This window comes from Staurois parvus, unplaced genomic scaffold, assembly GCF_062004578.1.
Source record: "Staurois parvus isolate SC_StPar_1 unplaced genomic scaffold, SC_StPar_1.0 ptg000612l, whole genome shotgun sequence".
NCBI lineage: Eukaryota > Metazoa > Chordata > Amphibia > Anura > Ranidae > Staurois > Staurois parvus.
Genome location: NW_028318408.1, coordinates 155,256 through 178,261, shown reverse-complemented (window position 1 = coordinate 178,261; position 23,006 = coordinate 155,256). Strand labels below are relative to the sequence as shown.

Sequence of the window (23,006 nt, the reverse complement as noted above, 5' to 3'; positions counted from 1 at the left end):
GTAAACACGCTCTAATGATGAAAAACGCAGCAAATCGTGGAAAACCAGTGTTTTTGGACTTTTTTTTTACCAAAAAAACCTTGAAAAAACACAGCAAAAGGTCACTAAACGCTAATGCAAAAATGCTAAAAAAACCTCCGGCATTTAACGTGACTTTACCAGCGTTATCACTAGAGATGAGCGAAGTATTCAAAAATTTGATTCGGCTGATTCGCCGAATTCGCGGAAAAAATTCGATTCGAGGCGAATATATTCGCTGCGAATTTAACTTATAAAAAGGGTGTTTCTAGGCTTCAGAGAGCCTTTATATTAGTGCAGAACACTGTACCTTTAATTTAAATGCCCTTGGAGTCTGCTGGGGAAGAGAAATAATACTGTCAGTCAGTATGACATGCAGATGAGTGCCGTCGATCTTAGAATCACCGCACACTTCACTCATTTGGGCAGTCACGGGGCCAAAACCAGAGTGTGGAGCCACAGTGTGGCGGTGGAGGCAGCAGCAATGGGAGGCCATACAGCAACCTATGACAAAATGGAACCCACCAGCAGTGTGAGGAGACCTGAAAGTGGCATATGGCAGAGTGTGGCGATGGAGACAGCAGCAATGGGAGGCCGTACAGGGACCCATGACACACTCTGGACCTGGCAGCAGCATGAGGAGGCGGTACAGGGGCCCATGACAGATTACGGACCTGGCAGCAGCATGAGGAGGCGGTACAGGGGCCCATGACAGATTACGGGCCTGGCAGCAGCATGAGGAGTCGGTACGGGGGCCCATGGCAGATTACGGGCCTGGCAGCAGCATGAGGAGTCGGTACGGGGGCCCATGGCAGATTACGGGCCTGGCAGCAGCAATGGGAGGCCATACAGCACCCTATGACAAAATGGAACCCACCAGCAGTGTGAGGAGACCTGAAAGTGGCACATGGCAGAGTGTGGCGATGGAGACAGCAGCAATGGGAGGCCGTACAGGGACCCATGACACACTCTGGACTTGGCAGCAGCATGAGGAGGCTAATAGTCGTCTCCCCACGCTGCTGCTGGGGGGACTTTTTAACATAGGCCTCTGTATGGCCTTCAATTTAAGCTGCTTACGCTTCGCCACTCTGCCATGGGCCCCTGTACCGCCTCCTCTTGCTGCTGCCAGGTCCAGAGTGTGTCATGGGTCCCTGTACGGCCTCCCATTGCTGCTGACTTCATCGCCAGACTCTGCCATGTGCCACTTTCAGGTCTCCTTACACTGTTGGTGGGTTTCATTTTGTGATAGGGTGCTGTATGGCCTTCCATTGCTGCTGCCTCCACCGCCACCCTGCGCCATGTGCCTCTGTCGTCTGCTCACGCTGCTGACGGCTTCCGCTTTTTAACTCGGTTGGCAGGGTGCTGTCCAAGTAGGCCCGAGCCTGTTGTTTGAGGTCCTGCTCCAGGTCCACCTGATGCTGCTGCTGCTGCGGCTGGTTAGTAGTTTCCTCACTGCGCTGGTGAAGAAAGCTACTCATCATCGACTGCAGACTGAGGCAGCCGCTGCTGGTGGAGCTGCCACTGCTCCTACCACCCCACCCCTCCCCTGCTGCCATGGCAGCGGAACGCGAGCGCACAGGGCCCACAGTGTCTGAGGATGGACGTTGGCGCAGAAAGGCAGAGACCAACTGACTACATAGGTGGTTTTTATAGTACTTTATTTTGGCCTCCCTCTCAGCAGGTGTGAAAAAGGCCACCATTTTTGAACGGTAGCGAGGGTCCAAAAGGGTGGACAGCCAAAAGTCATCCCTCTGTCTGATGGTTATTATTCGGCTGTCGCTACGCAAGCAACCGAGCATGCTATGGGCCATTTGTGCCAAGGAATGCGAGGGACTCCCTGCCTCCATCTCCACAGCATACTGCCACGGTGCGTCTGGGTCCTCTGTCTCCTCCTCCTCCTCTACCAGATGCTCCTGCTCCTCCACTCCTGTCCGCTGAGTGGAAAAACCACCCATTTCACTCAATAATTCCTGAGCACCAATGTCCTCCTCTACCTCCTCCTCTTCTTCCTGTCCTGCCCCCACAGGGGTCATGTGGCGTTGAGATCTGTGCGCCACGTCTACCGCACCCTGACCAGCCATTGTTAACAGCATTTAACTGAGGCTGAGGACACGGCGGAAGAAGAGGTGGTAGAGGCGGACATCTTTGCTGGACCAAGGACGTGCAAACGTGGAGGCAAAAGCGGCGTGACCTGTCCAAGTTGCTGGTGCGGCTGTGCCGGCACCACGTTCACCCAGTGGGCCGTAAATGACATGTACTGTCCCTGACCGTAGTTACAGCTCCACACGTCGGCGCTGCCGTGCACTTTGGCAGAGACCGACATGCTCAAAGACTGGCCCACCATCTCTTCTACATGTGAATGCAGGGCTGGCACTGCCTTTTTGGCGAAGAAATGACGGCTTGGCACTCTCCACCGCGGCTCGGCACAAGCCATCATTTCTCAGAAAGGTGCTGAGTCCACCACTTGGAAAGGGAGGGACTGCAGCACCAGCAACTTGGACAGGAGGACGTTCAGCTTCTGCACCGTCGGGTGCGTGCTCGCAAACTGTTGTCTCTTGGAAACGGATTCCAAGAAAGACTGCTGACGGAATCCGTGAAGAGGAGTAGCAGGAGAAGGAGCATCTGAACGAGCGGAAGATGCCAACGAGCGACAACTCCCCTCAGCAGAGGTGTTGGAGCCTTGACTGGCTGATAGAGGGCGATTGACGTCGGGTGACGGAGCAAGTAACGGAGCGGGTGATGGAGCGGGGGCTGGGGCAGGCAGAACCGCCGTATCTTTATCACGGTTTTCCCAGGCCACCGAATGGCGACGCTGCATATGCTGACGCAACGCTGTAGTCCCAACATGGGCCCCCTGGCCACGCTTGACTTTCTGGCCACATAGTCGACATACGGCTACGTTTACTTCTTCGCCTGGCTGCTGAAGAGGCGGATGTCTCCCCCCGTTCCTGACCACCCTCTGTTAGCTCTTCCTCACTGTACAGTGGGGCTGAGCCCACAGCATGCGATACTTCGCTTGGTGAGGGAACACCAAAGGACAGGGGCAGGTAGAGGACACGTGATTTCAGTGGGCTTGGTCCCGGGCCATGCCAACTACCGGTTGTGTCTGTGGTACCCACCGACCGTTGGCTGTAGGTGTCAGAGGTGACCTGGGAAGAGGAAGACGACCGAGCCAACCAATCGATGACGGCAGGGTTGTCGGTGGAGACACGACCGCTGGATGACACCGGGAGCACTGGCCTCTGGCTGCGACTAGTGCTGCCTCGACCCCTTCCTCTGCTGCCACGTCTGCTCGCTCCTGAAACATTGCCTCCTCTGCCACTCCTCTGCGTGTTGTCTGACATACTCTTTAATTCTATAAGCACCCCAAAAATAACGTAACGATTCTGTGTCCCTGAGTAACAATTCTGTGTCCCTGAGTAACAATTCTGTGTCCCTCAGTAAAGATTCTGTGTCCCTCAGTAACAATTCTGTGTCCCTGAGTAATGATTCTGTGTCCCTGAGTAACGATTCTGTGTCCCTCAGTAACAATTCTGTGTCCCTGAGTAACAATTCTGTGTCTGTCCCTGAGTAACAATTCTGTGTCCCTGAGTAACGATTCTGTGTCCCTGAGTAACGATTCTGTGTCCCTGAGTAACAATTCTGTGTCCCTCAGTAACGATTCTGTGTCCCTGAGTAACAATTCTGTGTCCCTCAGTAACGATTCTGTGTCCCTCAGTAACAATTCTGTGTCCCTGAGTAACAATTCTGTGTCCCTAAGTAACGATTCTGTGTCCCTGAGTAACGATTCTGTGGCCCTAAAGTCTCTGTGGCCCTAACTCTGTCCCTTCATACAGACAGGTCTGTCTCTCTTGAATGACCGGAGGCTAATGGAGAATTCTAAGATGGCCGCGATTTATAGCTCCACCATTACACAGTGCTGGCTGGCTGCTGATTGGCTAATGCGATCACATGTCATGAATGAATGCATTATGGGTCAGCGCGCCTTGTCTGCGCGCCTTCCCAGAGATCCCCGCTCCGTCGCCACACATGTCGCCGCCATTTTTGGGATCATCCGAATCCGAATTTGGCTAATTTTCGGATTCGGCGCGAATCGAATATTTCCCAATCTTCGAAACGAATTCCACTTCGCCATGTTCGATCCGCTCATCTCTAGTTATCACCCCCCCCCCCAGTGTGCATGGAGCCTTCTAGCTTTGTGTCTCAGTCCCAGTCTCTCCCTGTGTAGGAATGTACACCTCCCCCACCCCCCCCCCAGTGTACATGGAGCCTTCTAGCTATGTGTCTCAGTCCCGGCCTCTCCCTGTGTAGTAATGTACACCTCCCCCCCCCCCCCCAGTGTACATGGAGCCTTCTAGCTATGTGTCTCAGTCCCAGCCTCTCCCTGTGTAGGAATGTACACCTCCCCCCCTGTAGGGGTGTACAGAACGGGTCACACTGGTTACGGAGTGTCAGACTTTCACTTTCATTTCTCTCTTCCGCTCTCAGCGATGGCGTCTTCTGATCTGAGGAAGGAGCTGGAATGTTCCGTCTGTCTGAACATTTATACAGATCCTGTAACCCTGAGATGTGGACACAACTTCTGCCGGGACTGTATTGGCCGTGTGTTGGATACACAGGAGGGGTCTGGAGGTTATTCCTGTCCTGAATGCAGAGAAGAGTTCCAGGAACGTCCTGCTCTGAGGAGGAACATAACGCTACGTAACATAGTGGAGAACCTCCAGTCTACCCATCCAGAGCAGGAGGAGTCCGGGGTCTTCTGTACTCACTGTATTCACACTCCTGTACCGGCTGTGAAATCCTGTCTGCATTGTGAAGCTTCTCTGTGTGACAACCACCTGAGAGTCCACAGCAAGTCACCAGAACACATCCTATGTGACCCCACCACTTCCCTGAAGGACAGGAAATGCTCCATCCATAAGAAGATGCTGGAGTATTACTGCACCGAGGACTCCACCTGTATCTGTGTGTCCTGCAGTTTGGCTGGAGAACATCGGGGACACCAGGTGGAGACTCTGGAGGAGGCCTCTGAGATGAAGAAGCAGAAACTGAGGAATGTTCTGCAGAAACTGATGACCGAAAGAGAGATGGAGAAAAGAGTCCAGAGTCTGCAGGAACGCAGGAGGAAAGTACAAGGAAAAGCAGATGATGAAACCAAGAGAGTCACTGCCCTGTTCAGAGACCTCAGGAGACGTCTGGAAGACCTGGAGAAGAGAGTCCTGAGGGACATCTCTGGGTGGGCAGAGCGGGTCTCCCGTCCCATGTTGGATTATATTCGGGATCTGGAAATAAAGAAGGAGGAGCTGTCCAGGAAGATGGAGGACATTGAGGAGCTGTGTAACATGACGGATCCACTGACTGTCCTACAGCAGTCAGACACAGGTGACTTGTGTGATACTGAGGATGGAGATGATGAGGACAGAGAGAGACATGAGAACCTCCTCCATGATGGAGGGGATGGGGATGTGGGGGGGATCTCACACACATTACACACGGGTTTATCTGATATCATGTCTGGGGTCAATGTACAGAAATGTACAGGCACACATGTCTCTCCACATTCTACTACAAAGGGCAAAGGTCCCATCAATGGTCCACCATCCAGGCCAGACCCCCAACCCTCCCCCACTGGAGGACCAAATATTGGGGCTGTACAGCAAACACGGGGGGTGTTGGGGGTTACAGACATATTACTGGATATGAGGACAGCTGGTAATCATCTACATATATCAGATGACGGGAAAAAAGCATCCAAGTCATCAACAGATCAGAATCGGCCAGAAACACCAGAGAGGTTCCGGGATTATCCTCAGGTGATGAGCAGTCAGAGCGTCTCCTCCGGGAGACATTACTGGGAAGTGGATGGCGGGGGGTCCCGGTACTGGAGAGTCGGGATGTGTTACCCCAATATAGACAGGAGAGGAGATCAGTCAGAGATTGGATATAATAAGAAGTCCTGGGGGTTGGAGAGGTGGTTGGGGGGTAATCAGTACTCAGTGATACATGACAGTAATTGGATCCCATTACCCGGCGGTGTCTCCAGTACCAGAGTCAGGATAGATCTGGATTATGAGGCCGGGCGGATCTCCTTCTATGATCTGTGTGACCCGATCCGACACCTCCACACCTTCACCACCACCTTCACTCAGCCCCTCCATGCTGGGGTATGTGTTTGGAAAGGTTGCAAAAAGATATGTGGGAGGAGCCAGAAGTGAGAGATCCGCCCAGAGACATCACAAAGGGGATGATCTGATTGGTGCAATACTCAGCCAATAGGAGGAAGGGCAGGAAACAGGAGTGATTTGTGGAGAAAGCTGCAGGTTCCGGGGCCGTCATCTTCATCCTAAACCTCACTTCACTCCCTAGTGTGTCACTGACCAGGAACAAGCATGCAGGAGGTCAGAGTGTTCCGCCTTCACTGGCTGCATGCTTGTTGTGGGTCAGTGACACCCTAAGTAGTGTAGCCTGGATGGAGATGATAGCCCTGGAGTGGAACCTTCCCAGTGTATCTGTAGCCACAATGTGTGTTTTCAGTTTTGGATGGAGTGTGGAAGGATTAGAGCCCCTGTCAGTTTTTCCTGCTATCCAGGACTCTGTCAGAATGGTTTCCTTTCACTTCCTGTCCTGCTGACAACAATTTCCCTGACAGGAAGTGAGGGGAAGTCTCTCTGTATTGGAGTTCTGCATAGCAGGACCGTCCTGGCTAGACATGTGCACCACCAACACATTTCTTTTCCGTCACTTCCTTATGGAAATCATTTCATTTCCCTCCATTTTCTGGTTTTGGAATTTGTTTCGTTTTGTTTCAAATTAAAAAAATTCAAATATAATTCAAAAAGTATCGAATCAGCATTCAGATGTATTCTATTCAACATTCCAATTTTGGAAAACGGTTATATTCATTGTATTCTATTCAACTAAATTCAGAAAATTTGAATCAAATGTGTAATGTTTCACATGACTGTCATATGCCTTTAAGTGTTTTCTATATCTTGTCTCTGCTCCTCCCTTTCCTCTGGTTTAGTTCTTGCTGTATAGATAGCCCCTCCCCCTTTCCCAGTAATGCATTGCAGCTCTAGCCTCATGTCATGGAGCAGAGCACATTATGATCTTTTGACCTATCGAATGTTCATTGTTGTAAGATTCTCTGTTTATGGAATAAACTTCACAAGATCTACAAGATGTCTTATGGATTGAGTCACTGACTGTGGTATCCAACTGAGATTGGAGTGATCGCTATCTCATCACAACTGTAAGTTACAGAGATCACACTATCAATGCTGAGATTGGAGACACAGAACAACATTAGAAAAGTAATACATTGATCATCACATTTATTCTAAACGAAATTTGAATTTCAGAGCACAGTTATATTCTATTGTATTCTATTCTATTGTATTCTCTTTATTCTATTCTCTTATTTTATTTATTCTATTATATTCTTTTTTTATTCCATTCTATTATTTTCTATTCTTTTTATTCTAGTCTTATATTCTACTCCATTCTATTCTTTTCAAAATCTGAATTTCAGAAGATAGCCATATTCTATTTTATTGTATTCTGGTCTATTCTTTTCTATTCTATCCCATTATTTTCTTTTCTATTTTATTCTAGTCTTGTCTATTTTTTTTTTTATTCTATTCTAATATTTAGATTATAATTCTACTCTTTTCTATTCTTTTCTATTTTATCCCTTTATTTTATATTCTATTCTATCTTACTCTAGTATTTTTTTCTTTTATTCCGAATTTTGATTTGGAATGCAAGGAACGGCACCAGCCTAGTCCTAGTCCTGGGAGACAATGTATGTCGCAGGATTGGTTTCCTCTCGGTGTCTCACCTGAGGCCACGCCCATCACTGGGTGTATGGAGGGCGTACAGCCACTGGAATGCTCCACACAGAACCCCGCCCCTCCTCTCTATTCTAAGGTAAGACTCCGCCTCCCTCCATTCTGAGATGGATCTTTCTAACGATCGATGTGCACCCAGCATGATGATCCTTCGTCTATATTGTATTGCTTTACGTTGCATGGGAATGAACACATATCACACACATGATGAACACGTATCACACACATGATGAACATGTATCACACATATGATGAACACGTATCACACATATGATGAACACGTATCACACATGTGATGAACACGTATCACACATATGATGAACACGTATCACACACATGATGATCACATATCACACACATGATGATCACGTATCACACACATGATGATCACGTATCACACACATGATGAACACGTATCACACACATGATGAACACGTATCACACACATGATGATCACGTATCACACACATGATGAACGTGTATCACACACATGATGATCAGGTATCACACATATGATGATCACGTATCACACACATGATGATCACGTATCACACACATGATGATCACGTATCACACACATGATGAACACGTATCACACACATGATGAACACGTATCACACACATTATGATCACGTATCACACACATGATGATCATGTATCACACACATGATGAACACGTATCACACACATGATGATCACATATCACACACATGATGATCACGTATCACACATATGATGAACACGTATCACACATTATAAAAAGAGAAAGACCTCAGGAAAGGAATCCGAGGGACAAGAGGTCCCAATGAGGACAACCTGCAGGTTAGAAAATGATGAAATAGTTTATTGTAAAATATAAAATGGAGACAATTGGGATAAGAATCAGACCCGCCCACCACCAACCAGGAGTGTATTTACCACAAGGCACACAAGGCATTTGCCTAGGGTGGCATTTTTTGGGGGGTAGCAGCATTTTTCAGGGGGGGCAGGGCCACCCCCCAAAAGGAGGGATGGAAGAAGGGACACGCAGCATGGGGACCACGTGGGATCTGAGAGAGGCTGCGGGCTGCTTGATGGTGTATGCAGAGCCTGACTCTTGTTCCCGGGGATGTACGGAGCTGTGAAGGTGAGTGTCTTCTCTCTTGCCAGGATGGGGGGGTTGCCAGTGTGTATGGGGCGGTGGTAGTGGAAGGCTCTCTTGGGTGGGGGGTGCTGTTGGTCAATGTCAGGCTCTTATCGTGGGGGAGGGGGGTGTTTGTCAGTGCCAAGGTCTCTCTCTGAGGGGGGAGCCGATTTTTGTGTTGCCTAGGGCAGCATGAAACCTAAATACACCACTGCCACCAACAGAAGGTGACATGAAGGGTGGAGATGACGTGTGTATCCAGGGTGACAGTCCATGCTGAGAAGTCCCAGCACCTCACATGGAAATTAGTTGTAGGGACCAGAAGGTGACATGAAGGGTGGAGATGACGTGTGTATCCAGGGTGTCAGCCCATGCTGAGAAGTCCCAGCACCTCACATGGAAATTAGTTGTAGGGACCAGAAGGTGACATGATGGGTGGAGATGACGTGTGTATGCAGGGTGACAGTCCATGCTGAGAAGTCCCAGCACCTCACATGGAAATTAGTTGTAGGGACCAGAAGGTGACATGAAGGGTGGAGATGACGTGTGTATCCAGGGTGACAGCCCATGCTGAGAAGTCCCAGCACCTCACATGGAAATTAGTTGTAGGGACCAGAAGGTGACATGAAGGGTGGAGATGAGGTGTGTATCTAGGGTGACAGCCCATGCTGAGAAGTCCCAGCACCTCACATGGTCATTAGTTGTAGGGACCAGAAGGTGACATGAAGGGTGGAGATGACGTGTGTAACCAGGGTGACAGTCCATGCTGAGAAGTCCCAGCACCTCACATGGAAATTAGTTGTAGGGACCAGAAGGTGACATGAATGGTGGAGATGACGTGTGTATCCAGGGTGACAGTCCATGCTGAGAAGTCCCAGCACCTCACATGGAAATTAGTTGTAGGGACCAGAAGGTGACATGAAGGGTGGAGATGACGTGTGTATCCAGGGTGACAGTCCATGCTGAGAAGTCCCAGCACCTCACATGGAAATTAGTTGTAGGGACCAGAAGGTGAATAGAAGAGTGTGAAGCAATACTCTGGATGAAGACTCCAATCTAGACATGGAAGGCACACGGCAATCTTTAATCTACAAAGATAATGATGATGATTAGAGGGGCCCCCACCTGCCATCCCCCCCATATACTTGGGAGCCCTAATAACAAGGGATAGTTGGCACCATAACAGGGTCTTGTAGGAAAGGCCGGGAGTCCCTAATCCTAAATCGAGATAAAGAATTCTCCAGTCCCATAGATGATATAAATGACAGCATGCTAGTACATCACTGAATCATTCTTCCAATACGAGATATGGAAGAGTCCGCCAATCATCTAGGCTTCAATAAGATCATCCTGCCATATGGCGATCAGAAAATAATGTCCCCAAAGTTGGTCCCCGCACTGCAGTGCCCTGGCAGAATGTGTGCCATAAATTCCAGGTCTATTGATGAATGAAAAGTAATCGCTAGTAAATCAGCTGAATGATCACAAATGATGATATGAGTTCAGAGATATTGACCAAGGATGGCACAGAGAATGATCAGAATCAGATATATATGGTGTGACCGCATCTTGTCCCAGATCCTTGAGGGTACCTTCCTTTACCCATAAAGCGGCTTGTACCTGTAGTTGCCTTCAAATATGTGAGTATGGAAGCGAACCCCATGTGTTCACAGGGTATAGATGGCTAATGATGGAGTCATACAGCAGCCTGGGTTGTATGCAGAGCTTGGCAGGGATGTGGCTGGGTAAGTATCCCAAGATCGAGGATCAAAGTGGACCGGGGGAGACCATCCAGATGTCTATGCAGAGCGTGCATGGAGGACCAGCATCAGACAGCCAGGACTGCGCAGGCGCGGACGTCACCCGGTCTCCCCCAGTCCCCTTTGATCCTCGATCTTGGGATACTTACCCGGCCACATCCCTGCCAAGCTCTGCATACAAGCGTTCCTCTCCTTTTCCCTACACGTTCCTCTTCTCATCTCGATACGTTCCTCTCCTTGCCCCGACATGTTCCTCTCCTCGCCCCGACACGTTCCTCTCCTCGCCCCGACACGTTCCTCTCCTCGCCCCGACACGTTCCTCTCCTCGCCCCGACACGTTCCTCTCCTCGTCCCGACACGTTCCTCTCCTCGTCCCGACACGTTCCTCTCCTCGCCCCGACACGTTCCTCTCCTCATCCCGACACGTTCCTCTCCTCGCCCCGACACGTTCCTCTCCTCATCCCGACACGTTCCTCTCCTCATGCCATTTAACAATTGTAAGAATGTATTGGAAGCGTTACTTGGTTATGATGTGATTTGGGGAGAACCATCTCAAGGTCCCGTATTGTCTTTCCATGTTATTCCTCTCATCATCCAGGTCCATACATGCTGTGTCTTCACAATGAACATTTAGGACTTTTGGCCAACACTGGCCCGGTGATTTCTGCTCAGGGCTGTGTGATCTTTGTGTTTCTTCTTCTCAATCCTGAGGGATAAATCAGCCATTTAGATTGTCAGCATAGTGTTTGGTGAACATCACCTTGTTCTTATGAGCACCTGGGGGGTCAGCAATTGTGAGCGTCTCTTGTATAAATGGTCTATTGTAAAGGAAAGACACTTCGCTTCTCCAGACACTGCTGGTGATTGTTACATGTCTCATTGAGTGATAATTCGCTGTAACTTATGGATATTGATGTATCAAAATCATAACTCTGTATACTGGAGGTCATTTGCTCTGTATACCGGCGGTCATTCACAATGCAGAGATCAGGAGTGCACTACATACAAGAGCCCTGACTTGTTTCTAGAGTGTGGGATACAGAGGGTTAGTAGAACGTCGGCCAACATTCTTCCTGTATTGTGACACCAGCAATGTTAATGGTAAAGCAAGTGGATGGATGGATTTACAGATGGATGGAAGGACAGATGGATGGATGGACATAACACACAGACATCCTGCATTGTCTTTTCCTGGCAGAGTCTCTGTAAGAACCATGACTTGTGCTGGCAGAGAGGAATGCAGGATGTGTGCGTTCTGTCCGTCCCACGGAGGATCTTTAGCACAAGCCTTGCTGGGGTCCGAATACAGCCTGGATGGATGGATGGATGTGATAAACCATCTTCTCTGGAGCTGCTCTGCTAACCTTCCCACACTGTAGAAAGCAGCCTGTTCCCTCCCTGCTGGCAGAAGCTGTTGGTTTGTCTTTAGACCAAGTGTAGGCAGATAGAAGTCCATGTATGTCCAAGCGGGGACGGAGGAATCTGTCTGCCTCTTCTATTCTGTCCCCATAGCAGGCTGTGCTGTGCTGTCAGTGTCTCCTCTCCCCCCCCCCCCCCATCCATCTCCTCCGTCACACTAAGAAGTCAAATAAGTTGGGCTGAGGAAGGGGACAACATAAACCGACCACTAGGTGCTAAATCCCACCAACCAACATGGGGTGAAGCCAGACAACACGTGGCGGGTCTCACAGCTGCTCCAATGACCATTGGGGGTGTAATATTGATAAAACCAAGAAATCAGAGCTCTGGTGGTGAAAGCCAGGGGGATGAGACAGTGACATACACAACCAAAAGTCAATATGTCCCAATCCAATACTGTCATAGGACAATAAAACCATGACTACCCATATTCCACGACTACCATGTCATAATATGGCCCTTCATGAAACATGGCACAAGTCACATGCTGAAAAGGAGTCCTGGGAGCATCTTACTGAGACGATGACATGGCTGATGGGAGTCTGGATGGGGAACTCAATGGATTTACCTTCTGAAAGAGGGATTCCAGCATACATTGTGCTTGGAGCTCGGTATAGGGAGTGTTTAACCCCGCGGGGTCCCAGGAGGACACATTGTAATGTCAGTGGATACATATTGGGTGAAATAAAGGCTATTTCTGGTAGACATACTACACTATATTCAGCGTTTTCTACATGAATGCGGAGTGGATTGGATCTACATAAAAGTGCCGGCAGAGAGTGGGAAGATCTGGGGACCATGATACCTACCCGGGATACAAGGGAAAAGTCCAGTCTGACCCGTCATTATGGGTCCAACTTGGAGGTGAGCACAGAAGTGTGTTGGAGGTGGAAGAGCACTGAGGGGGGATACAGGAGCACCGGACACTGGTATACAGCAATGTGACAACACCGCTCCACTGGAAGGTACTGCCGATTTAAAGGGACAGATCACTATAACTGCCATTGTATGAAGTTGCACCATTTCTGTTGTGTTTCTATCACAAAGCACTGCTGATGTTCTAGAATTTATGGGGTTTATATGTACTTATCGGAATAGATGATGAGTAGCATATATTGACCATCACAAGCACAGAAGAGTGTTCCTGATTGTCACTACTGAAAGACGCACTTAGGAGGATGCAGGTAACACAACAAGCGCCATTCTATTCATCTCATTGCTGCGCTGCATTTTATTACTATTGGACTTTGTTATATGTGGGAACACATCACATGATGGCTGCACCTTCATTAGGAGGCATTTATTGTGCTGAAGGTTTTCTATACAGGGAGGCAGCTTACTCCAGTCCAGCAGTGTTCATTCATCCACAAAAACATTTGTGTCATAATTCTCATGAGCGGCATATCTCCAGTGATGGAAATGAAATGAAAATGACCCCAAATTTATGTCTTTGATGATCCCAGATCCCTAACAAATGGGATCAGTTACATCAGCATCAGGGACAAGATAGTTGCTGTTGATCCAGGACTGATTCATGTTGATGTCAGCTGGTCAGCGGAGTCTGTGGACAGACGCACTCTTTTATCCGTCACAAAACCTCCAGCAGCACTGAATGTCCGTTTGGAAAGCACGCTGGGTGCAGGACAGGTCAGTAGCTGGATGGCATATTGAGCGAGTTCTGGCCAGTGATCCATCCTCAAGACCCAGTAACCCAGTGGATGTTCAGCTGGAAAGGTCTCCAAGTCTGCTCTTGTCCCTAGATAATCCTGCACCATATGATGCAGACCCTGCCGATGGGTGCTTAAACCTAACAGCCCTGGACACTGAGGACTAATGCCGGCCATAGACTGTTCGAAAATCGGCTGATTTTTCATCCGAAAGAATAATCGGCAGTTTTTTGCACTGTTAGTGGGTTAATTGGTCGGCCGATTTTTGGGTTTTTTGCACTTTTGGATTTTCGGCCATGTTGGAAAATTTGTGGAAAACGGAGGATTTTCACGGCAATGATGGCCAAATCGGATGATCATTTTAATGAAAAAAATATGCACATGAGCCGTGACCTGCAAGGAGCAGAAGTTTGGCTGTTATATGGGGTTAACTTCATGACTTAGTCGGCCGATTTGTGTAAGTGGTGGTGGTAACGTCAGCTTAACGAACAACCGATTTTTCGTTTATCGTTCGAAAAATCATCCGATTTTCAACCTGTCTAAAGCCTGCATAAAGAACTGTTTGAAGTCTGTGACCCCGCCCCGTCTGTGACCCCGCCCCATCTGTGACCCCGCCCCGGCTGTGACCTCCCTCCATGAGCTGATCTAAATGTATAACACAACACAACTCTTCTCCGCCCCAATTAGGAACTGATAAGGATCACATGAATTGGGGGGATGTTTCTCCAACACAGACCAGAGTGAAGAGCAACAAGAGGTGAGAATCAACCAACACAAACAGACCAAAATATATACACTATTTGTTCTGAGGTTTGTAGAAGTCTATGCGTTGCTGAAGTTCCAGTTTGGAGTGGAGATGAGAGCAGCAATTTCCCCAGAGATAGCAGAAGTCTATGCGTTGCTGAAGTTCCAGTTTGGAGTGGAGATGAGAGCAGCAATTTCCCCAGAGATGGCAGAAGTCTATGCGTTGCCGAAGTTCCAGTTTGGAGCGGAGACGAGAGCAGCAATTTCCCCAGAGATAGCAGAAGTCTATGCGTTGCTGAAGTTCCAGTTTGGAGTGGAGATGAGAGCAGCAATTTCCCCAGAGATAGCAGAAGTCTATGCGTTGCTGAAGTTCCAGTTTGGAGTGGAGATGAGAGCAGCAATTTCCCCAGAGATGGCAGAAGTCTATGCGTTGCTGAAGTTCCAGTTTGGAGTGGAGATGAGAGCAGCAATTTCCCCAGAGATAGCAGAAGTCTATGCGTTGCTGAAGTTCCAGTTTGGAGTGGAGATGAGAGCAGCAATTTCCCCAGAGATAGCAGAAGTCTATGCGTTGCCGAAGTTCCAGTTTAGACTTCCACTGATTTTGGTCGCTTCCAACAATTGTTTGGTTTAGGGCCCCACCAACACTCAAGGCACAATTTTATTTATTTTGTACCCCTTACGCATTCACAAGGGGGGGCAGCATCAGGGTGCCCCCTTTTATATAACGGGGTACCCTTATGCTAATGACCCCCCTGCCCGCAGACCCCCACCAGGCCAGGGTTGTGGGGAAGAGGCCCTTGTCCCCATACTGAGAGCACATGGCCTGGTAAGGCCCAGGGAGGGGAGGGACGCTCGTTCATCTCCCCCCCCTTTCTGGCCTGCCAGGCCTTTGCTCGGATAAAGGGTCTGGTAGGAGGTTAGGAGGGACCCCACACTTTTTCCACCTATTTATTGGGGGGTGGGGTTCTCCTTAGAAGGCCTATAAGGCCTAAAGTGCTTGGTATGGCTTTTAGGGGGAACCTCATGCACATTAAAAAATAAATTTCACTTTGGGGTCCTTCCTAGCCTTCCCACCAGACCCAAAGGGTCTGGTAAGGATTAGGGGGACCCCACACATTTTTTTTTTTTTTTTAATATAAATGTCAGTCGTGCTGCAGCAGGCTCTATACATTGTACAGATGTGCAACTTTGCAGGGAGTTTATGGGGACCCCCCAAGCATGATAATAAAGTTTTTAATTTGTTTTGTTTTTTTACTTTAAGCAATGAAAAAATAACTGCCCCTTTAAAAACGGTACTTTTTTAAGTTTATTTCACTGATTCCTGTCCCTCAGGGCCGTCCCCGAGTCCCCATACCACTTCTGGGGCCAATAACTGGCATAAAATCCTTCAGAATGGTCACTTTTCAATGTACAACTTCCAGTCCCATAGACTTGCATTGAGTTCAAAGTTTGCAGTTGAACTTTCCTCAACTTTGAATGTTCGACCGCCAACTGAACAGGGGGGTGTTGGACCCATCACTACTTATTACATGTCTGTGTCCTTCTGTACAAGAATTCTGAGTCCTCATGCACACTTAATGTTGTTACAGCGGCTGTTTTTGGCTTTTGATGATTTTTTTCTCCATCCAGTAAACCCCCCAACATGTCCTCCTCGGTGTCCATACACACAGAGACTGGAATCAGCGTTTTCTGGCTGGAAATAAAACCAGAACTAGCGGGCTTCTAGAGGAAATTTTTAGCTGTAAACACGCTCTAATGCTGAAAAACGTAGAAAAATGCAGTAAATCGCGGCAAACCAGTGATTTTTGAACTTTTTTTTTTACCAAAAAAACCTTGAAAAAACAGCAAAACGTTGCTAAACGCTAATGCAAAAACGCTAAAAAAAACTCTGGTATTTAAAGTAACTTTACACAGCTAATGTTACCAGCGTTATCACCCCCCCCCCCCCCCCAGTGTACATGGAGCCTTCTAGCTATGTGTCTCAGTCCCAGCCTCCCCCCTGTGTAGGAGGGTACACCTCGCCCCGTGTAGGAGGGTACACCTCGCCCCGTGTAGGAGGGTACACCTCGCCCCGTGTAGGAGGGTACAGAACGGGTCACACTGGTTATTATTATTATTATTATTATTACATGGAGTTTATATAGCGCCAAAGGCAGAGGGGGGTGGCAGAGGTGGAGCGGTTGGTGAGGTGGATGAGTCTGGCCGCTGAGTTCAGGATGGTCTGAAGTGGGGAGACCCTGCACTGGGGTAGGCCGGTGAGGAGGGAGTTGCAGTAGTCAAGGCGTGAGATAATCAGGGAGTGTACGAGTAGTTTAGTGGTGTCTGGGGTAAGGAAGGAGCGTATCTTGGAGATGTTGGAGGTGGAGCCTGCATGTGTTTGTGAGTGATTTGACATGAGGTTGGAAGGAGAGATTCGAGTCAAGAATGACGCCAAGGACTTTGGCTTGCGGGGCGGGAATGATAGTGGAGTTGGTGGTGGTGATGGATAGGATGGGGGGGGGTGTGGGCAGGGGGAAAGACGAGGAGCTCGGTTTTGGAGAGGTTAAGCTTGAGGAAATGTAGCGACATCCAGTCTGAGATGTAATTTAGGAGGTGAGTGATGCGGGTGGAGATAGTGGGGATGAGGAGAGGGGTGGAGAGGTAAATTTGAGTGTCGTCAGCATAGAGGTAATAGTTGAAGCCGTGGGAGTGTATGAGTTTGCCCAGGGAGGAGGTGTAGATGGAGAAGAGAAGGGGTCCAAGGACCCCAACAGAGAGGGGGAGGGAGGGGGAGGTAGCACCGTTGTAGGTGATGCTGAAGGAGCGTCGGGATAGGTAAGATGAGAACCAGGAGAGAGCGGTATCTCTGATGCCAAGGGAGAGTAGTTTATTAAGGAGGAGGGGGTGGTCAACTGTGTCGAAGGCCGCAGAAAGGTCCAGGAGAAGGAGGACAGAGTAGTCGCCCTTGGCTTTGGCGTTTAGAAGGTCGTTAGTGATTTCGAGGAGGGCAGTTTCAGTGGAGTCTAGGGGACGGAAGCCGGACTGTAGTGGATCAAGGAGGTTATTGTCAGTAAGGTGGGCGCTTAGGCGATCGTAGACTATGCGCTCAAGGAGCTTGGAGGTGAGTGGCAGCAGGGAGATGGGTCTGAGGTTGTTGGGGTCCGCGGGATCTAGGGAGGGCTTTTTGAGGATGGGGGTGATATGCGCGTGCTTTAGGGGGAGGGGAATGCGCCAGTAGAGAGGGAGAGATTGAAGATGTGGGTGAGGGAGCGGATGAGGGAAGAGGGGGGTGACCAGAGGAGTTGAGAGGGGATAGGGTCCAGGGGCAGATAGTGAGTTGGGCTTCTGAGAGGACCTTGGCGACTTCCTCAGTGGTGACAGGGCTGAGGGAGTGCAGGGGGGGTTACGGTGGGCGGTGCCTTGGGAGAGGTGGGAGGCAGTGCGGTTGTGAGGGCAGAGGAGGGGGGAGATGAGGGGGTGACGGGGGTGGGGAGGCTAGGTGGGGAGGTAGATTGCGAGTTGACAATGTCCTTACGGATAGCGTCAATCTTGTTGTGGAAATGGGTGGCAATCTCGTGGGCGGTGAGTGAGGTACTGAGTGGAGGAGGGGGGGGAGAGAGCAGGGAGTTGAAGGTGGAGAAGAGTCGGCGAGGGCAGGTGGAGAGGGTGTTGATCAGGTTAACAAAGTAGGCCTGCTTGGCGGCATGGAGGGAGGAGGTGTAAATGAGGAAGGCAGATTTGTAGAGGGAGAATGCATGAGGGGACCTGGTTTTGCGCCATTGTCTCTCTAGCGCACGACTGCGACGTTTGAGGCGTTTAGTGCTGTCATTCTGCCATGGTTGGAGCGGTCTGGGTTTGATGATGTGTGTGGTTAGGGGTGCCAGAGAGTCTAGGGCAGCTGACAGTGAGTCGTTGTACAAGGTGGTGGCTATGTCAGGACATGACAGTGAGAGGATGCTGTCGTGTAGGCGGTCGGCGGCCGAGTGGAGGGGGGCCGGGTTCAGGTTGCGGAGGTTGCGGCTGGTGATGGTTTGGCGTTTTTGGGGGGGGGAGTTGGGGGAAGGGGCGATGGAGAACGTGATGAGGTGGTGGTCGGAGAGAGGGAAGGGGGTGTTAGAGAACTGGTTGAGGGTACAGAGGTGGGAGAAGACGAGGTCCAGGATGTTCCCTCCAATGTGGGTGGAGGATTGCGTGTGCTGTGTGAGCGTGAAGGAGGAGGTTAGGTGGAGGAATTGGGAAGTAGCCATGTTGTTGTCGTTGATGGGGATATTGGAGTCCCCGAGGATGATGGTCGGTAGCTCAGAGGAGAGGAAGAAGGGAAGCCAGGCGGTGAAGTTGTCCAGGAAGAGGGGTATGGACCCAGGAGGTCTGTAGATCACTGCGATCCTTAGGGGGGTGGGTGAGAAGAGTCGGATGCAGTGCGAGATTCGGAGATAAAGGATAGAGAGGGTGGGTTAGGGAGAACCAGGAAGGTGCTCAGCGATGATAGGAGCAAGCCGACACCACCTCCTCTGCGACCGCATGGGTGAGTGCCGCAGGGGAAGTGGAGTCAGTGGCCTGTACCGTACCCAGGTTTTGGTACGGAGTGTCAGACTTTCACTTTCGTTTCTCTCTTCCACTCTCAGCGATGTCGTCTTCTGATCTGAGGAAGGAGCTGGAATGTTCCGTCTGTCTGGACTTTTATACAGATCCTGTAACCCTGAAATGTGGACACAACTTCTGCCGGGACTGTATTGGCCGTGTGTTTGATACACAGGAGGGGTCTGGAGGTTATTCCTGTCCTGAATGTAAACAAAGCTTCAAGAAACGTCCCGTCCTTCAAAAGAATCTGAAGCTACGTAACATAGTGGAGAACTTCCAGTCTACCCATCCAGAGCAGGAGGAGTCCGGGGTCTTCTGTACTTACTGTATTCACACTCCTGTACCGGCTGTGAAATCCTGTCTGCATTGTGAAGCTTCTCTGTGTGACAACCACCTGAGAGTCCACAGCAAGTCACCAGAACACATCCTATGTGACCCCACCACTTCCGTGAAGGACAGGAAATGCTCCATCCATAAGAAGATCCTGGAGTATTACTGCACCGAGGACTCCACCTGTATCTGTATGTCCTGCGGGTTCATTGGAGAACATCGGGGACATCAGGTGGAGACTCTGGAGGAGGCCTCTGAGATGAAGAAGAAGAAACTGAGGAATGTTCTGCAGAAACTGATGACAGAGAGAGAGGAGACGGAGAAAAGAGTCCAGAGTCTGCAGGAACGCAGGAGGAAAGTACAAGGAAAAGCAGATGATGAAACCAAGAGAGTCACTGCCCTGTTCAGAGACCTCAGGAGACGTCTGGAAGACCTGGAGAAGAGAGTCCTGAGGGACATCTCCGGGTGGGCAGAGCGGGTCTCCCGTCCCATGTTGGATTATATTTGGGATCTGGAAATAAAAAAGGAGGAGCTGTCCAGGAAGATGAGGGACATTGAGGAGCTGTGTAACATGACGGATCCACTGACTGTCCTACAGGAATCAGACACAGGTGACTTGTGTGATACTGAGGATGGAGATGATGAGGACAGAGAGAGACATGAGAACCTCCTCCATGATGGAGGGGATGGGGATGTGGGGGGGATCTCACACATATTACACACGGGTTTAACTGATATCATGTCTGAGGTCAATGTACAGAAATGTACAGGCACACATGTCTCTCCACATTCTACTACAAAGGGCAAAGGTCCCATCAATGGTCAACCATCCAGGCCAGACCCTCAACCCTCCCCCACTGGAGGACCAAATATTGGGGCTGTACAGCAAACATGGGGGGTGTCGGGGGTTACAGACATATTACTGGATGTGAGGACAGCTGGTAATCATCTACATATATCAGGTGACAGTAGAACTGCATCCTGGTCATCATCACATCAGAATCGGCCAGAAACACCAGAGAGGTTCCAGGGTTACCAGGTGATGAGCAGTCAGAGCTTCTCCTCCGGGAGACATTACTGGGACGTGGATGTTGGGGGGTCACGGTCCTGGACAGTCGGGATGTGCTACCCCAATATAGACAGGAGAGGAGATCAGTCAGTGACTGGATATAATAAGAAGTCCTGGGGGTTGGAGGGGTGGTTGGGGGGTAATCAGTACTCAGTGATACATGACAGGAAGAAGACCTCATTACCCGGTGGTGTCTCCAGTACCAGAGTCAGGATAGATCTGGATTATGAGGCCGGACGGATCTCCTTCTATGATCTGTGTGACCCGTTTCGACACCTCCACACCTTCACCACCACCTTCACTCAGCCCCTCCATGGTGGGGTATGGGTATGGGATGGTTGTATAAAGATATGTGGGAGGAGCCAGAAGTGAGATCCACCCAGAGACATCACAAGGGGGATGATGTGATTGGTGATTGGTGCAATACTCAGCCAATAGGAGGAAGGGCAGGAAACGAGTGATTTGTGGAGAAAGCTGCAGGTTTCGGGTCCATAATCTTCATCCTAAACCTCACTTCACTTCCTAGTGTGTCACTGACCAGGAACAAGCATGCAGGAGGTCCGAGTGTTCCGCCTTCACTGGCTGCATGCTTGTTCTGGGTCAGTGACACCCTAAGTAGTGTAGCCAGGATGGAGATGATAGCCCTGGAGCCGGAACCTTCCCAGTGTATCTGTAGCCACAATGTGTGTTTTCAGTTTTGGATGGAGTGTGGAAGCATTAGAGCCCCTGTCAGTTTTTCCTGCTATCCAGGACTCTGTCAGAATAGTTTCCTTTCACTTCCTGTCCTGCTGACAACAATTTCCCTGACAGGAAGTGAGGGGAAGTCTCTCTGTATTGGAGCCCTGCATAGCAGGACTGTCCTGGCTAGACATGTGCACCACCAACACATTTCTTTTCCTTCACTTCCTTATGGAAATCATTTCATTTCCCTCCATTTTCCGGTTTTGGAATTTGTTTAGTTTTGTTTTGTTTCAAATTCAGAAAATTCAAATCTAATTCAAAAAGTATTGAATCAGCATTCAGATGTATTCTATTCGAAATTCCAATGTTGGAAAACTGTTATATTCGTTGTATTCTATTCAACTAAATTCAGAAATATAAAGTAATAAATTGATCAAATTTATTCTAAACGAAATTTGAATTTCAGAGCACAATTATATTCTATTTATTGTTTTCTAATATTTAATTTACAATTCTCTTTTCTATTCTATTATTTTCTATTGTATCCTTTTATTTTATATTCTATTCTGTTTTACTCTATTATTTTTTCTTTTATTCTGAATTTTGATTTGGAATGCAAGGAAGTGCACCTGCCTAGTCCTAGTCCTGGGAGACAATGTATGTCGCAGGATTGGTTTCCTTTCAGTGTCTCACTTGAGGCCACGCCCATCTGTGGGTGTATGGAGAGTGTACAGCCACTGGAATGCTCCACACAGAACCCCGCCCCTCCTCTCTATTCCAAGCTAAGACTCCGCCTCCCTCCATTCTGAGATGGGTCTTTGTAACGATCGATGTGCACCCAGCATGCTGATCCTTCCTCTATATTCCAATGGCGGCTCATTCTTCTCATCTCTATTCATTGTCACAAATATTTCCTATAACCAGGAAGTGATGCAGCGCTCCTCTGATAATGAGATTGATACGGATACTATATAAATATATACATAGAAATGACACCATGTATAAAGGTGACACCATGTGCAACAAACACACAGTGACCTCCGGGGGGTCTATAATCGGTGACCCGATCCTCCGGGATCTATAATCGGTGACCTGACCCTCCGGGGATCTATAATCGGTGACCTGATCCTCCAGAGGTCTATAATCGGTGACCCGATCCTCCGGGGATCTATAATCGGTGACCTGATCCTCCGGGGATCTATAATCAGTGACCCGACCCTCCGCGGATCTATAATCAGTAACCCGATCCTCCGGGGATCTATAATTGGTGACCCGATCCTCCGGGGATCTATAATCGGTGACCCGATCCTCCGGGGATCTATAATCGGTGACCCGGTCTTCCGGGGATCTATAAACGGTGACCCGGTCCTCCGGGGATCTATAATCGGTGACCCGATCCTCCGGGGATCTATAATCGGTGACCCGATCCTCCGGCGATCTATAATCGGTGACCCGATCCTCCGGGGATCTATAATCGGTGACCCGATCCTCCGGGGATCTATAATCGGTGACCCGATCCTTCGGGGATCTATAATCGGTGACCCGATCCTCCGGGGTTCTATAATCGGTGACCCGATCCTCCGGGGTTCTATAATCGGTGACCCGATCCTCCGGGGATCTATGATCAGTGACCCGATCCTCCGGGGATCTATGATCAGTGACCTGATCCTCAATGGATCCCAAGTGCGCACAGTGAATGTTGAACCCCTCAGAAGATGGGATGTCAGATGGAAGCAATACTAATGGTACGGTATAATTGTAGCAGATATAAGAAGCGCCACAGAA

The 23,006-nt window shown here is 49.3% G+C and overlaps 2 protein-coding genes across 2 annotated transcripts; both read left to right on the top strand.

The window, feature by feature from the left end:
• The first annotated feature begins 4,508 nt into the window (after nucleotides 1-4,508).
• LOC149449555 (E3 ubiquitin/ISG15 ligase TRIM25-like) lies at nucleotides 4,509-7,198 on the top strand. The gene has a single exon (XM_089693056.1). It carries the CDS (start codon nucleotides 4,509-4,511, stop codon nucleotides 6,231-6,233), a length of 1,725 nt encoding a protein of 574 aa, XP_089549182.1. The 3' UTR covers nucleotides 6,234-7,198.
• An 11,983-nt stretch (nucleotides 7,199-19,181) lies between these two features.
• LOC149449554 (E3 ubiquitin/ISG15 ligase TRIM25-like) lies at nucleotides 19,182-20,912 on the top strand. Its single transcript, XM_089693087.1, has one exon. The coding sequence runs from the start codon at nucleotides 19,188-19,190 to the stop codon at nucleotides 20,910-20,912; it is 1,725 nt and encodes a 574-aa protein (XP_089549213.1). The 5' UTR covers nucleotides 19,182-19,187.
• The last annotated feature ends 2,094 nt before the right edge of the window (nucleotides 20,913-23,006 follow it).

Coding starts and splice junctions, on each gene's coding strand:
- LOC149449555 (XM_089693056.1), top strand. CDS start 4,509: ATGGCGTCTTCTGATCTGAGGAAGGAGCTGGAATGTTCCGTCTGTCTG.
- LOC149449554 (XM_089693087.1), top strand. CDS start 19,188: ATGTCGTCTTCTGATCTGAGGAAGGAGCTGGAATGTTCCGTCTGTCTG.